Source organism: Neopsephotus bourkii, unplaced genomic scaffold (genome assembly GCF_033783945.1).
Source record: "Neopsephotus bourkii isolate Nb327-2 ecotype Australia unplaced genomic scaffold, CSIRO-AGI_Nbou_v1 NB_1630, whole genome shotgun sequence".
Classification (NCBI taxonomy): Eukaryota; Metazoa; Chordata; class Aves; order Psittaciformes; family Psittacidae; genus Neopsephotus; species Neopsephotus bourkii.
In genome coordinates this window covers 11847505-11864368 of record NW_026902105.1, presented here as the reverse complement: position 1 = coordinate 11864368, position 16864 = coordinate 11847505, and the positions used below count along the sequence as shown (strand labels likewise).

At 43.6% G+C, this 16864-nt stretch overlaps 1 protein-coding gene across 19 annotated transcripts in view; it reads left to right on the top strand.

Moving 5' to 3' along the window:
- MTSS1 (MTSS I-BAR domain containing 1) overlaps positions 1-16864 on the top strand; it is a 126634-nt gene that overhangs the window by 106041 nt on the left and 3729 nt on the right. For 4 of the 19 annotated variants that reach the window (XM_061373514.1, XM_061373519.1, XM_061373510.1 and 1 more), the window contains 7 exons: positions 953-1060; positions 1819-1916; positions 3952-4162; positions 11763-11882; positions 12883-13077; positions 15248-15412; positions 16028-16190. In XM_061373514.1, the coding sequence (XP_061229498.1) occupies positions 953-1060; positions 1819-1916; positions 3952-4162; positions 11763-11882; positions 12883-13077; positions 15248-15412; positions 16028-16190 (1060 nt within the window). The remainder of the gene's footprint in view (positions 1-952; positions 1061-1818; positions 1917-3951; positions 4163-11762; positions 11883-12882; positions 13078-15247; positions 15413-16027; positions 16191-16864) is intronic. The other 15 variants (XM_061373524.1, XM_061373522.1, XM_061373520.1 and 12 more) reach the window with 11 other exon arrangements.

Sequence of the window (16864 nt, the reverse complement as noted above, 5' to 3'; positions counted from 1 at the left end):
GCTTTTTTCTGTAACATCCCACTTTAATATAAATCTTCCTTAGCCTTACTCCAGTCCTAGGACTGGTAAATGTTTCAAGACCTCCCCTGTGTGTATAAGATGACATTAGCTGACAGATGGCGGGCTGCTTCCTTGCAGTTTTCTGGTAGCTCTTTTCCTCCTACATGACAGCTTTTTCAGTTCATTGAAAAGGTTTGGGTATATTGTCATCATCTGAGATTGTCTGAAGCCCAGTGATGAATTGTTTATGGCTTTGTGCAAGCATGATGCATTCTGAAAGGCCTCCAGCGTACCAGGAAGATGTTCCCAATGCCTGTTTACAAAGAGCACCAATCTCAACAGGAAATCATGCTTAGAGAAGTAGGGAGGTGATGGCTGAGCAGGAGGATGTGAATTCCAGACTCTGAGGACCTGGATGAAATCAGCATGGTAGCTAAGGTATTACCATGGTAATTTACAGTGCAGGAATCGTCTGAGTTAGCTGTTGATGTACCTCGAGCCAGAGTGAATCATAGATGTATTAATGCTCTGTACCTGTGTAGTTCATTTATCTCAAAGTTTCCAAAAACTAGCAAATGAGTTTAGTCCCTGTTTATGTTCAAGGTTAAAATCCTTAGGGCATACTAGTGAGTGTACATGGAAGAGTTAAATCTTACAAAGGCAGCAGAAATGACATTCTCTTTTCTGAAGATGTCATATCAAGAAGACTGAGACTTATTTATCTCATTGATGAAACGATTTCTGGGCCTCAGAACTGACAGCAATCTCAAAGTAGTTATTATGCTCTTAATATTTTCAGTCCTCTTTCGTAAGAAACAATTAATGGGCAAAGAAAAAAGCTCTGCTGTGCATTCCTACAGTCATCAGCAAAAAGAAGAAGGTCCTGTATTGTGTTATGGGTGTGATGTTTAAAAGTAAGGCTGTGATTAGCCTCGCTCTTTTGTCTTTCAAGGAAGAAGAAATATCAATGCTAGGAGAAATAACCCATTTACAAACCATATCAGATGACCTGAAAAGTCTCACCATGGATCCACACAAGCTGCCATCTTCAAGTGAACAGGTTAGTCCTGGTTATCTGAAAACGTTTTTATTTGTAGCGGTTTTCTGTCTGTGTTATGAGGAATATTGACTACTCGCACTTAGCGCCTTAACGTTGTGTTTTGTAGATGCTTCAGTGCAGCAAGGTCATTTTAAACAACAAATTTAAAAAAAATAGGTTTTGAAATGCTGACTGAGTGCTCCTGAAGTATTTGGTGAGACCAGTGTGACGTGGTAGCAGTGACACTTTGACGTATATGAAGATGCCCAGTTCGTGCTCAGAGTACATGAGGAAGGAGTGTCATCTCCTCACCTTACGTTTCAGCATCCTTGTATTTTATGGTTGCAAGATTGCTGGGATTAGATAGCTTGATGGCATGTGCAGGAGGGAAGCTCTGCTGTGGTTGAATATTGGATCTTTGATTAACTTTTTAAAATGCAACAGTTTTTAAACCCTAAGGCTGTAATGCTTTGTAACAAAACAAAAGAGCATGCATAAAATGAATCTTCAGTTTACTCTTCAAAGATGTTTCCATTCAAATCTGAGCTTTCCGTCTCTGATAGCAGCCCTAGTGTTGAAGTATGGTAGCTCCTGAAAAGCTAAGGATGAAGCTGCCTCATCTGAGTAACATACACAGTGTAATTCTGGAAGAACACTGAGACTGGGTCAGTTGGCACGGAAAGGTTGTTGTGGTGATGAATGTTGTATGACAAGCAGATGCTTTCTGTTAACCGGGGGGGAATTCCACGTCCTTGATGCTATTGATTATCTTTCATCAGGTAATTTTAGATTTGAAAGGTTCTGATTACAGCTGGTCTTATCAGACTCCTCCATCCTCTCCCAGTACTACCATGTCCAGAAAATCTAGTGTTTGCAGGTAAGTGGACTGGTAATATTTAATGTTAACCTGTTGGGGGACAAAGGGAAGCAAGTTCAGACTGTGATACGGATTTATATGCATACTTAAATATTGACTCTTAATGAAATCAACCCCTCATGGTCTTTATCCATTTAAGTATGTGACTGGGAATATTGAAACAGATGGGCATGACTGAACAACTTTTGAACTCAAGGCAACTTGAAGATGCTTTTGATTCAGTTCTCTTGAATCCATTTCAGATCAAAGAGCAGACTGTACTAATCTAAGCTCTGAAATTGTTCATTCAGAATTTCCTTTTCTGTTTTCATGTGATGACCTTTTATATTATTCTGAGTAGCTGTTACTGATCAGTTAGACTGTTTGAAAAAGGAAAAACATCCTTGGCAATTGCCCTATCAGTCTGGTAGATGGAAATGCTTTTTCGATACAAGTTTTTTTGACTGTTTAATGCTGTCTAATGCTGTCCTGGAATATGTTGAAACACTGGATTCTGTCTATGCTTTCTCTGTAAAAAACTGTTTTCTCTCATAAAACAGTTTATTAGCATGTTGCCCCCATACCCTGGTGTCTACATTTACTCTTTCCTTTTACTGAAAAGGAAGATACCCTATTGTGTATTCTGCTCAACACCTTTCTAGCTGCTCTCAAATGATTACCTTTTAGTTTGCTTTATGAATAACGTACTGCAGGTTCCCTGTGTATGAGCAAAGTTACCTATAGCATGTCAGAGCAAGTGAACATGACTTCTCCTATGTACCTACTTGTCTCTGCATGCAGATATATATAAAAAAAAACTTCAGTACTTTTATATATATATGTGAAAACATGCATATTTAGAGCAATGAGCACAAGCTTAAAGATGCAATATCCTGAAGCTGTAAAAGAAAATGGCAAAAAAAAAAGCAAACCCCAAACTTCATCATCTGTTCCTAATCAACCTCATCTTCTTGTGTAGTAAAACCTGTATAACAACAGACTGTTGTGTGTGGGTAGAATAAGGCAGATCTCCTCTTCCCCTGCTCCAAGCTGACTTGGACGTCTTCTGTGTACATGGCATTTGTGAACAGGAGGTGCAGTCCTCACTCGAGTATCTTTCAGAGCCATCCTTTCAGCTAGTCAGTGGGCTCCTGTCAGCAAAAGTAGGAAGCTGCCTTCAGATTGATGCATCCTGCTAGTCCTGCTCAGCCACCTCAGCAGGAAGCTTCAGAGGCTCCCACGTTGCCGGCATGTCGTTGCTGTCATTCATGGATATTAGAGATTAAAAATCAATCTCTTTGTTTGAAAACTCAAGTATTTTTATGGATATTCATTGGAGTTTTAATTCTCTGACCATCTTACTGATTTAAACTACATACCCAGAAGTCTGACTTCACTCAGAAGTTTCCCATGGTTTTCCATGGTTTTTATCTGGTAGGAAGCCTTTATGTGAGCATAACTTATTCCAGGTACTCTGAAGCATAAGGTTTTGATGCTGCTTTCAAAAGTCTCACCGGTTGGCCTGGTGACTGACTAGGCTAACTAGGTTAGTCTGACTGCAATGGCATGCCTAGAGGCAGACTTCTGGATGAACTGTGATGCCTTTGCCCCCTTGCTAGAGATCCCATTGAAAATTTGGGCCATGGTGCGAGAGCAACAAGGTGGAAGTTGAGAATAGGAGAGAGCCATCAGCAGAGGGGTTTTGTGCAAGTGCTGAGCAAATGCTAGAGGGCATATAGTGATCCATCCCTTCATCCCTAACCTGACTTTGAACTCTTGAGTGGTTACAGAATTCAATTTGAGTAAAATTGAAGGTAAAATGCCATTTTCTCTCTAGTCCCAAGGGATACTGCAGCTGCTTATGGTTCTTTACTGATATATATGTGCATATATATATATATATTTAATTTGTCAACATTTTTTCTTTTCCGGTTTATGCTGCCTGTTGCTAGAGACATGTGGAATGTTAATTGTACTGTATATGGGTCTCTCCCCACCCCGCCCTTGTGTCTTTTCCTCTCCCCTTTCCTTTCTTTGTTCCTTTTGTCTCTCACAGCAGTCTGAACAGCGTTAACAGTAGTGATTCCCGGTCCAGTGGCTCGCACTCGCACTCACCTAGTTCACACTATCGCTATCGCAGCTCCAATCTGCCTCAGCAGGCACCCATGAGGCTGTCCAGTGTGTCCTCCCATGATTCTGGATTCATGTCCCAGGATGCTTTCCAGTCCAAATCGCCATCCCCCATGCCACCAGAAGCACCTAACCAGGTACGTGCAAGCATGAGAACAAAAACCTGAGTGTGAGCTGGCCTCTCTAACTTGGCTCACCTTTCACAGAAGGATCTGGTGTGGTTTTGGGGTACCTTGGAGTCAGGTGAAACACTGAGGGTAAGGTTGGTCTCACTACACTTCATCCATCTAAAAGTTGGGCCTCTAGCTGGAGTGATTTACGTTGCTTTTGCAGCATCCCTGAAGAAAGGGATAAGTTGCTCTCAAGGAATTTGGCTTTCACTCTGGCTCTGGAGGGAGCCTAGATGCCTAACTTTCAGATACAGACAGATGAGAAAGAGCAAGAAGTCCCACCTTACACGAGGGAATAATATTCACTTGACTCACTAAGGTTACCAGTTAATATCCTGCACAGATTGCAAGTTGTTGATACCTGGTGGCTGTTTACTGTTTAATGGACAAATATCAGTGCCAGAACAGCCTTCTGACAACCTTAGTATTGACACTAGTGGCTTCAGCATCAGACAGACTACTTTTACCCTACCCTGCAAAGAGCCTGGAATAATCAGAATGCCATTAATGGTATCATATGAAATTGGTTTTGTGGCTTTTTATGACATCCCTTTCTGTGGATGGGGCTGCTCTTTTTGATCCTCAACTGAGCACCTTGCAGAAATAAGGTTTCTGCATGAGTGTTCGAGGTATTTTTAATTCTTTATGGAACTCATCAGAAGTGTTTGCACAGTCATATATAAGATCCTGAACACAGACAAATTTAAAAGGATTTCACTACAAATACAAGCAAAACTTTGCCAAAGCATTTGTAAGTCTGCAGGAGGAAGTTGCTGCTCTATTTATTCATGGCATCATTCCTATACAAAGTAGGTGGCCACCTGCAGGCAGAGGCTCGTGTGCCTCCATGGCATGTATCTTCCAGCACAGGATTTCTCTTTTCTATTTTTTTTTTTTTTATCAAATCACACTGCAACTGCAGTATTTTTTAAATAAGGCTGAGCTGCCGTCTCAGATTAAAAATCCCATCATAAATCTCAGTTGCAAAACTGAGATAGAGTTAATATCCTGTTCTTGAGTACCACTCATTTTTACTACACCCTGAGGTCACTGGAGAAGATTGTCCTTTAGTTTAATAAATGTAGCTTGCTCCTTTTCCTGTGCGGGGGAGTTGATGGTTTTAATCCTTCCAGCCAGCAAGGAGCTAACAGTTTCAGTGTCAGTGGTTATCAAGTGTAACCTGTACACTGAAACTGCCCCTGCACCACCTTTGACAGCACGTAGACCCTTACTTTTGCAGAGCATTTAGTGAGTAACATTTAGTGACATTTTTAGGGTATCATCCAAAACACCACAGATTCACTTAAGCATGGAACATGTTCTCAAGGGAAGCTCAGCAGTTTAATATATTTACCTCTTTCATTTTACTAGAAATGCTTTCTTTTCAAATGAATGCCTCTTCTGCACTGTCCCCAGTCTGGACATCACCATTTTTTATAGATGACATCCTGAAGAACTCTGTGCACACTACTAAAACAAATGTTCCATTTAGATTGGCTATGGCTAACCTAAGTGAAATGCAAAAAAGTAAATGAACAATAATAAAGTAAACTGCAATAGTAACAAGGTAAGGAAGTTGGCTTTTAAGGTACATCCATCCGTTATACACGCTAGCATCATCTCTGGTTTTCATAGTATCCACTGCACCTGCATAAAAGGGCAGTAATTTCCATGATGATGCTGTGTTTGCAGATGAGGATGTAACTTTGCAATTGCCCTTAGCATGGAAAAAACCCAATACCTCTCTTTGCAAGTTCCCCTGTTAAACAGGGGAGGGAACTTAGGCTGGTGTCAGCTGGCAGAACATTCTGTAAGTTGATGGGAACCATGCTGATTGGCACCAGCTAAGTTCGTATGCTTTCACTTCACTTTAGAAACCATCCCTAAAGTTGCAAACTGATCCAAGCATCACTTGAGCTATTAATGAGCTGTAGGAGGCTGCAGCAGTATGGCGTTGACAAGTGTAGTGTGTTGGTATAACAAAGAGGTATGTGCTCTGTATGTCTCTAGGTCTGTTTACCTTTACGCAGAGGGAAAGGTAACAGATCATTGCCTGGCCGCTTCATCTTCGCTTAAGTGTCTTGCTTTGTATGTTCAGCACTAAGTAAATTGTGTGTGTTGTGCTGACAGATAATTGTGATTGTGAGCTTACCGAGAAGCTGTTCAATTTACAGCGTTATTCCATGTTGTGTGTCTCTAACAACTGACAGATCTTCCTTGTGGTACTGTGCTTTTGAGGCTCGGTGCTGGGTGGGGAGGAGCAGCAGTCTCAGCTGCTGTGTTTAAGACACTGATGTCATTGTTTTTAGTAGTGACACTGGGAAAGCAGAAAAGCAAGCTCTGGAATCAACAAAGGAAATTAAAAGCTCTATATCTTGCGCAGGTGGGCGCTTTGCTGATGTTTGCTAGCTACGTGCTGTGGCATCTCCTGAGGCAACAACGCTGATTTTCTTTTAATAATGGATTTAAATTAAAAAGTAGAAGAGGGCTACATAAAATTCCCATATTATGGGAATGAGAATATATGAATTACGTGAAGTTTTTATGCTCTCACCTACATTTTAGACAAGTGTCACTGGAAATCAATCACAGATTGGGGCAAGGGGTGTCTCAAACAAGGAATAATTTATATATTATATAAAGGAATAACAAAATAGAGATTTAAAGAAGATAAAGATTATACCAGAGGAGAGGAGACTGGCAAAATGAAGACTGCTTTTCAACTCATAGCTGCTAAGCAGTAAGTCTTCACAGTTATCACACTCTGCATAGAAGACAGGGAAAAAGCAGTAACAAAACCAGACTCTGCCCTTACACTGGTTTGGAACAGTTGCTTTTCTTCAGTGTGCTGTTAACATTACTGGGAGTAAAAGTGTTGGCCTGTAACAGACAGCTGTACATGTAAAAAGGTCACTGTAAAGTGCTTTATTCTTAATTAAGCAAGTACATTTGGGTATAGCTGAACAGCTGGAAAAGCATCACAGGTCTCTTCTTGGAGCAGAGCAGTTTCTCTGAATGCCACATGTGAGGTCAGCCATGGCCAGCATTGCCTAGGGCATGTACTGACACCAGAGACCCACTGCTGGGAGCACAGAGTAGCTCTCTCTGGTTGAACACTGAACATGGCTGGTGCTGCTAAACCCACACATTGCCCTATGTAGGAGACAAACTGAAATCTGGGAGTATCTGTGATGAAGTAGATGAAGTAATGTGGTAGTAGCACAGTTATATTTGAGGATAATAATACAAGGATCAGTGGACTTGGAGTCCAGAAACACTGGGGGAAGTAATTATACAGCTGGATTTTAGAGGCTGCTTATGACTTCACGGGGATGAAGGCAAGGGGAGAGAAAGAAGCAGATGAAGAGAAGAAACTGTTTATGTGCTGTCAAACATCAGAGGACTAAGTCTTTATTGTTAGAGTATTCTGGAAATTGCTTTCTCTAAACAGTGAAGTAGAAGGAAGCTAAATGTGAACTTGCTTCTTCATGTACAGATTAGCAAGCTGGAAACGTACTGCTTTTAGAAGACCCCATTGCTTTTCAATAGCTTGAGGTTAGAATAGGGGAAATATATTGTTACAGCTGTTTTCCATGTAAATTAAGAACTGCTCCCAAATCAGACCTTTAAACCAGAACCAAACCTTGAAATAAATGTGTAAATTATCCCTGGCATTTGTTTCTCCTAAACCTCCTTTTTAAATTCAGTTTCCCAGCAGTTTGTCCCTGACTAGAAAAGAGAGGTCAATAGAGGCGTTCCTGGAAGTGAGATACATTGAGGTGGTGACTTTGAGTCACTACCCAAAGGTTTTTAAAAGGTAACTGAGATGTCTTCCACTGACTGTAGAGAGACATTGGACTAAGCTCTTCATTAAGATTTGGTCTCTTGGGAGAGCCCAGGGAGCTCTGTTCAGTAGCTGAGGAAGGGAAGGGGTTAAGTAAATAATACTGTATTTGAATGGAAAACATAGCAAGCAAAGGATGCAAGTAATCCAAGATAACAGCGGTCCTTATATAGGTTAGTAGGACAACAGATGGAAGATATAATCATACATTCCAGTAGCCCAAAATACAGCTTTTTTTTCCTATCCTTACTGGAATTCATACGTACCACACCAAGCAGTGGGACAGTACCCAAGAACAAGCCTTGGCACAATGTCTGAGAGACAGATGCCAAGCTACACATGTACAACATGCATTTGAGGAACTGGTTATTACTGGGCAGAGCTCAGTTTTGGCTTTCTGCTGATACTGTTAACTTCAAGCCTTCCCTCAGAAGAGCTGGTTTGAGTGCAGAGCAGAACCACCATTACTGCAGCTGTGGGGACGAAAACTTACCTCCCAGGGTTAAAACAGCTAAAAAGGAAGAAGTCATTTTAAAAATTATTCAAACAAAACCATCATTTTAAAAAGGAATTGACAAAAATAAGTTGCAATCATCCAGTAATCAAAGTTCTCACTCTGTGGGGTGTGGAGTAGAAGCTGTTCTGGCTGGCGTTTGCCTGTGTCTCCAGGAGTCCCTGTGCCAGTTCACCTAGAACAGGCATTCAAACGTTTAGAGGCTTTTTGCCCAAGCAGTGACTGTGCAGTTTCTGTTTTCATCCCCTCATGTACTGTCTGCTAAGAAACAAAGGGTGGTCTGTGCTTCCCACAGCCGGCTCCAACCATTCCAAACTGTTTCTGCCGTCTGATCCAGGCAGACTTTGACCTGCTGTCACTCATGTTTTCTTAACACCTTTCCTTCAGGAGTTCAGCATTCTCTGCCTCCTTCTCCATCGTTTCTCGCTGTTATAATCCTTTTTTAGGAAGACCTTCCTTGTGCCATCCAAGTTTCTCAAGACAAGGACACCCTGTTTCCCTACCACCACTTCTTGCACTTCCTTCAGCTATCCAGGTGTTCTCTCCATGGCATCTTGGCTCACCTTGGTCTAGCTTTGCCTGCTGAAAATGGCCAAGCTGAGTTGATGGGAGAGTCCTGTCTTCCATCTTTTTTTCACCTTGGAGTCATTTTGTTGCAAAAATAAGTTCACCACTTCCAGGCTTTTTTTCCCCAGACAGCAGATAAATGGAACAGTTCTTTGCATCTTCAGAATGTGCATTTTTGGCCTTTTCCCATCTGTTTTCTACATGCAGCTTTATTGCTAATAAACCTCATTTATAGCCCATTTCTACCATTACTTGACATATTCTCATGAAGTTTCTAGCTTGTAAACAGGAATAGTCTATCAGATGTAAACTCCAAATTCTTATTTGTCATCACTGAGGCATCTGCAGAACACAAGGTGACATGATGCCATGTGTGGAACTCAGACCCTTCTCTCTGTGCCCTGCTGCATGCAGAGTGTGCAGACCCAGGAGGGCCTCTCAGGCCATAAATGGGAGGTTTCAGAAAGCATTTTCTGTAATTACATTTTTCTCTCCTTTTCTTTTTCCGGGGGCTCAAGTGTAACACTAGTGTGAGAGTTCTCATGGGGCTTCTCAAACAGTTTCTTTTGCTGAGCTACCTGGGATGTCAGGCAGAACTCTGGAGTTTCAGTGCAAAAGCTAATTTTCTGTAATGTATTTTTCTCCAAGGATAGAAGAAACAGGCTCATTTCCATTTAGTGTACAGTAATTGTGTCTGATGGCAGAGTCAGCTGCAGCTCATGTTTGTCAGTATTCTTATTTTTAGAGGTTTTCTCCTGTAAAAGGTGTTGCATTAAATCAAGAGCAAGACAAGTTCCACAAAACATCATCGGGTGCCCCACTGCGTGCTTTTCACTTCTCTCTGTAACAGCTCCGTGTCATTTGATTTAGTTTCTTCTGATCTTCTGATACACCTCAGCTCTTCCTGCACTTGGAATACAAGCCTTGTTAGCTGAGCTTACTTGTACCCTAAACACATTTGACAGGTCACCTGCAGATCCGACCTCACATCAGTGTAAGATGGGATATGTGTTATTTCTATAAAATAATCCATCATGTTATATCTTTTCAGCAGCCTTTGCAAAGTTTCACTTAAGCCTACAGTTCGCTAATAAGCTCAAGATGCTGGTACTGTATTGCCTTCTCAACAGCCCCAGGAGTCTTCACCAGAATCATTATGGTGATGATGTTCTGTCTTGGGATACTTACAGCTCTTTTTACCTAGGCAATTAGCTATACACTCGTGATGCATAGCTTTTGGTGAGCAGGGAGACAGCTTCTGGGTGTTAGTAGTAATTGCTTCTCTACAGCGCCTCTTATCCAGCTCTTTATTGCAGACTCATCCCAACGTCTCATGTAAGGTTAACTGATGGAATTTTATTTCAGATGAGATTTCCCTTCCTCTTCAAGTGCTGTTCCTTGAGAACTGAGGCTTTGCAACAGAAACTTGATACAAGAGCACATTCTCTCTGCTGTCCTAAAATAAAATGCCAGGGATATGTTTAGACAGACTTGCTTCACAGGTCTTGGACTTCCAAAGGATAAATTAGCCTTGCTAGTGTTGAATTTCCTGGCAGTGAATAGAGCTCTGTACTGCCCTGACAACTTTGCCAATATACTTGACCATTTTGAGCACTTGGTGGGACCTGCACACACAGCCTAGCTGAGGTGCTGCCACTTCCAAGGGGCAGATGTGTAAGAGCATTGTAGTTGGTAAAATGATCCATGTGGCTATTTGCCTTCGCCTGCCTGTAGGTGAATTAGATGCTGTTATAGAGGTCTCACAGCAGCAAATATACCTAAAGGCATGCACTGAAAACTGGAAGAGAAATTCCTAGCTAGGAGCTAGATGTTTGAGGTGTTTGATGGACACTGTCCAGCATTTCCCTTCCCTCTCCATCCAAGCCCCTTCTCTCGCTGCTGTTAAGAGAAAGCGGGTGGCAAGCACATGCCAACACTTAGCAGAGTACCTGTAACCTTCATATTGGCTGCTGGGCAGAAAAGTTTGAGTCAATGTGCTTTTGGTGTATGCATACTACCCACAGAGGGACATGCATACAGATAACGCACTATGGAAACCTCCAGTTTGGGTAAGTATCACTTCTTTCTCTGTTCCATAATATTTGAACTCAGATGAGTTTTTCACAAGCACTTTTGCAGATCAGAATATCTGAGAACTTGTGACTGTAAGTGCCGTTTGCTGCTCCATGTTGGAAATCTAAACTTTGTGTCTTTGAGGTACTGATGATCTGCTTTTCTGTATAAATCGGTTGTCTCAGTATATTGCATGGTTGGACCGTAGGTGCCTTCAGCTCCCTCAGCTTCTTGCTCTGAGACAGCTAACACAATTGAGACGCTGAAATCGCAATGGGGAGTTGAGATCGATGCCTCAATTCCCTCATTCTCAAGCAGCGTGGCAAGTTCTCGCATTAAGCAAATGGCTTGTTTTGTTTCTCATAGATTTCCTGAACATTAGCAATGGTTTTGAGCGGTTTCTAATTGATTTCAAAAGCCTAACCCTTTGCTTCTCTCATCCTTCCCTCTCTCCTGTGTGTCTCTGTGTATGTGCTTTTTGTCTTTTTGGTTTTGTTTGTGTTGGTTTTTTTCCTTTTTGGTGGCTTGTGTCTCCCTCCCCTGCGTTGCGGTGCTGTTTTACGCTGCAGAATTCGTCCAGCTCTGCCTCTTCAGAAGCCTCTGAAACCTGCCAGTCAGTGAGCGAGTGCAGTTCCCCCACCTCAGTCAGCTCAGGCTCCACCATGGGGGCTTGGGCCTCCACAGATAAGGTGAAAAACTTCATCTCAAAGACATACAAACCTACCAGGTCGTTATCCAAACCCAGCAATGTGTGGGCAAATAAAGTGCATGGGGAGCAGCCAGGATTCCTCTCTTGAAGATGAGAATAGGAACTGTTACACACTCCCTTAGACATGAAATCTGATTGACTAAACCACAGTGGCACTTGCCTCTAAGTCAGCTGCTGGGGGGGAAGCTACAAATTGGCATTTTACAGAGGTAATTTTCTAAGAAAAACTTATTTCTTCACCTTTTCTACTCAAAGAGTCTGTGGAACTCTGCCCAAACCCAGCTGGCTGCCTAACAAAGGGCATCCTGCCCAGGTTTTACTATTTGTGGCTTCTCCCCTCGCTCCCATTAGGTAGCATTTGAGCAATTGAGGTTTGGTTTTGATCAAAACAAAAACGAAAACAAAAGAATAGGTTGGACTAAATTCCGTGGGATATGCTTTGAATGAGGGGAGGAAGTGATAGCAGTCTCCATTCTCATCTGGAAAATCCTTGCTGTTGGTTTCCTCTTTTTTCCTTCCATGTCATTACACAGCCAGCACATATCGTGTTTGAAGGCTCTATGCTTTTCCTCTCTGTCCAGCTACATAGAACAAATGCCAGCAATGCAAATGCCTCCAGTATTGGGAATATTTTGTTTCAATGTCTGCAGTCTGCAGGGTACCTAAATTGCAAAGGTTTTTTCTGTGTACTGCTTTCATGGACAGAAGGCAAAGCTGCTCAGCCTGGAGACAGTGCCTGCCAGATTGATGTCTGAAATTTGTTACACCACATAACAATTTTCAAGCAATCTCACTTCTGTACCAAGCATTGTGTCGATTTCCTGTTGTTTATGTGCAGCAAAGCTAAGCTTTTCCTTTCTTTCGTTTTACGATGCAGAAGTTGCCTCCCTCGAGCCATCAGTCACAGTGTATTTTCATATTCATTCTGTTTATATTAAGTTCTCTGATTTTGTTTTTTTTTGTATTTGTTTCGTTTCCAGTTGTCTAATGGGTTTTATCACTGTAGTTTATCAAGTGACCCATCCGTAGCTTCAGTTGGTGCAGGTCCTTTCCCTCATTTCCCGCCTGTCTCCCGCGCGTGGACTCGGGCTCCCTCAGCCCTCCTTCCAGACTACGCTCATTATTACACCATTGGGCCAGGCATGTTACCATCATCTAAGATCCCTAGCTGGAAGGTTTGTGTTCCTTTTGTTGTGGCAGTCCTCACCTCCTCATCCCAACAGTGTGCACACGGCAGTAGTTGCTCCCTTTCGATCCATGTAATTACTCGTTGATTTGCTCTGTTTAATGTCACTCTGAATGGGCACTGCATGGTGATAATCAGAGAGCTAATATCTGGTAGGGGGTGTTTCTGAATGACCTTGTCTGTTCTGGCACTGTCTGAAATGTGTTAAAGCTGACAACACATAGGTAGGAAGGAATAGTTTGACTCTGGAACATTTGTGAAAGCACTCTGGGCTCTATTCAGCAAGAAAAGAGCTTGTTTAGCATCATGAAAGCGCTCACTTGAGCAGGGAAGTGCAGACTCAGCATCCAGTTGGCTTAGCGAAACCCTGTGTGGAAGGATGTGCTCTTCTCACTGTGGCAGCCATGGGCAGGTATCCTCTTGCAGACCTAACTGTGGAGTGGTTTGAGAAGGTGGTCATCACCAGCTGAACCTAGGTGGTGACTGAAGCTGTCCCAGCTTCACTGCACGGACTGAATGTACTCACCCAGCTTGTTCTGCTCCCACCAAAACAGAGTGCAGTAACTTCTTCCAGTTGCTCCACTGGATCTGCAAGGATCTTCCTTGGCATTAAAACGTCTCTGGTCTGCCAGAGCCTTGACTCTTGTCCCTGCCAGTCAGTTCTCCTCTGCCCCAGAGTAAGTCTGTTGTCCTTCACAAGGCTGATGGGCAGTTGATGCTAGCTGCACAGGGCTTAGGTGCCTGTGGATGCTTATATGATACTGCACATGCACCATGGGACCTTCCTTATATGTGTAAATAGAGGTACCTTGTTAAGGATCCCCCGATCTTCTCTCCAGCAGCTGCAGACTGTTGAGACATACACACAGCATGGCCACAGTGGTCCTGGGGCTTCAGGGTCACCAGCTGTGTCTATGCTAGAAGGACTTTGCCAGTGTATTTCACAGCAAAACACTTAGAGCAGAGACACAGCTGTGAAGGCAAAGCAGGGCTTCATATCTGCTAACAACCAAAACTCCTGTCTGCACAGGGGCTTCTGTCAGTGCAGCTGCCTTGACTTGCCATACCTTGGGCTGAGACACATGCCAGTACATATCTGCAGTATGGCCTTAGCCCATTATCCGTTATCCATCAGAAGGCTGTGCAGAGGCTGCCCAGCTGCTGCCAGTGCTGGGTGTGTGGCCCAGTCTCACACACAGCTTCTTTTATTTTTAAAGCACCCTTGTCTTGGTGAAGGAAAACTCTAAGGATCAGGCTTGCCCCTGCAGCAGTCTCTATGTGGGAGCTGCTGCTTAGCAGTGGTTCTGCCTCCCAGCACAGGTCACTGGTCAGTCCTGCTCTTGTGTGGTTTCTGGACACCCTCAGGACTTTGCTTAATAGAGCCCTGAGTGAGCCCGGCCCTCGTGGCCTGAGGCGCTTCTGTTTCAAATTTGGCAGCGGTAGTTCAGTGAGGTCTTTCTTCAGTTCAGATCTCTATTACAAACTAGGTTTCAGCTAGGAAGTAAACTGAGCGATTGCTCAGAGCAGCTTGCTCTTCTGATGTGCATCAAAAATGTGTTCAAGCCTGATTTTTCAGAGTTGAAGACGTGCCTAACAGCATGCGATGTAGAACTTGTGTCCATCTAGGAGTTACATCACTGATTGGGCACAGATGTGTATTTTCTGCTGTGTGCCAGTGATTTTTGCATTTGAATTTCTGAAAATACAGGCTTTAACACAGTGGGGTTGCCCAGGGAGGTTGTGAATGCTCCATCCCTGGCAGTGTTCAAGGCCAGGTTGGACGAGGCCTTGGGTAATATGGTGTAGAGCGAGGTGTCCCTGCCCATGGCAGGGGGGTTGGAACTTGATGATCTTAAGGTCCATTCAACCCTAACTATTCTGTGATTCTATGGAATTTCATGTAGAGAAAACTGAAGTGCTAAAGCGTTAAATATCTTCATGTAAGAGCACCGAGAGTAGGAAATAATGAAGGGGATAACAAAGGGGATGGGTTTGCTAAGTGAATATCCTCACAGTTAATTTATTTCTGGCCTTATTCAGAAAGGCATATCCAGTTTGATACATAAGCTCTTGCACTAGAACTGCCCTTGTTCATAGTTTGTGTGTGTAATGAAAGAAGTTGCTGACGTAGGCTATCACTAACAAGCACGTTTCCTTAGGACTGGGCCAAGCCAGGCCCATACGATCAACCGATGGTGAACACGTTGCAGCGGCGCAAGGAGAAGCGGGAGCCAGATGTCAATGGAGGAGCTCCAAGTGGACCCCCCGTGCCTCCAGAGGAGCCCCAGAGACCCCGGAGCATGACGGTGTCGGCTGCCACAAGGGTGACGCTCTGGTTTCACATACACTGTTTGGTGCAGAGGAGGTGGATGTGCTGGCTCCTAATGCTTCTTAATGTGGAATGACAGCACAAGGGGGATGGCTTTAAACTAGAAGAGGGTACATTTAGATTAGATATTAGGAAGAAATTCTTTACTGTGAGGGTAGTGAGGCACTGGCACAGGTTGCCCAGAGGAGTGGCTGCCCCATCCCTGGCAGTGTCAAGGCCAGGTTGGACGGGGCTTGGAGCAACCTGGTCTCGTGGAAGGTGTCCCTGCCTATGGCAGGGGAATGGAACTGGATGATTTTGAAGGTCACTTCCAACACAAACCATTCCGTGATTCTATGTTGGCATGTGTTTATCCAGCCAGCGATACTGGTGGGGTTTTGGTGTGGTCAGTGAAAGTCACAAAGGCATGAGAGAATGTGCCATTGTGTACTGGCATTTGTAGAACAGTATCCAAAGAAGTTCATGTTTCTAAGTCCTAGTAAGTGTTTGGATGCAGTCCTGGTGGGTTGTGCTTGTGACAAGCTCTGCGTGGGGAGGAGAGGCAGCTGAAAGTTGTGAAGACTGACTCACCCTTCTAGACAAAACGAGTCTCTTCCCTGTGTGTAACCAGCAGGGTGAGGAGATGGAGGCCTGCGAGGAGCTGGCGCTCGCTCTGACAAGAGGGCTGCAGCTGGACACCCAGAGGAGCAGCCGGGATTCCCTGCAGTGCTCCAGCGGCTACAGCACCCAGACAACAACTCCGTGCTGTTCAGAGGACACAATCCCATCCCAAGGTATGGGATCTATCCAAGAGATGTTCTCTTTCAGAGCATTCCCACCCTGCCCATCATACACTCACCCTGCAGTGCCAAGGAGCTATATTCCAGCAGCTGGCACTCACTGGGTCACTGGGGAGAAGGGCAAATATTGCTGCTGTGAAGTTTTTCCATGTTGGAATGCAGCCTGGATTTATTAACTAAATAGAAACCTGGATTGCTGCATAGTGCACTGAATGATCTTACTTTCTTGTGCATTACTAAAATGAGCTTTAGCTTAAGGATGCCAGTATTTTTAAAGAAGATGCTGGAATTACATTTGATGGTTTAAGTGGAATGACATTGGTATTGCATCCTTCTTGTGGTAGTAGTGTCCTTTCTGGCTATTGTCTTAGCAAATACGCACTCATGAGCTTTGCTTTCTTCTTCCATCAGTGCTCTGAATCTGCTCTCGGTTTCCCTTTGTGACCTTTTATTTCCTACCTAAGCAGAAATATTGTATTTGGAAAAGGAATCCATTGGAGACCTTAACTCGGGCATACCTGGGGAGCTGCAGTAAGGTGTTGGGGTTTGTACCCTGGTTCAGAACCAGCAGCAGGCTGAGAGGTACTGAGTTTGGTGTTTGGGGTTCAGCAACCACCTTGTTTGCTCAGCTGAGGTTGGTGATGCTGTGCAGCCACAAGAGGCAGTGG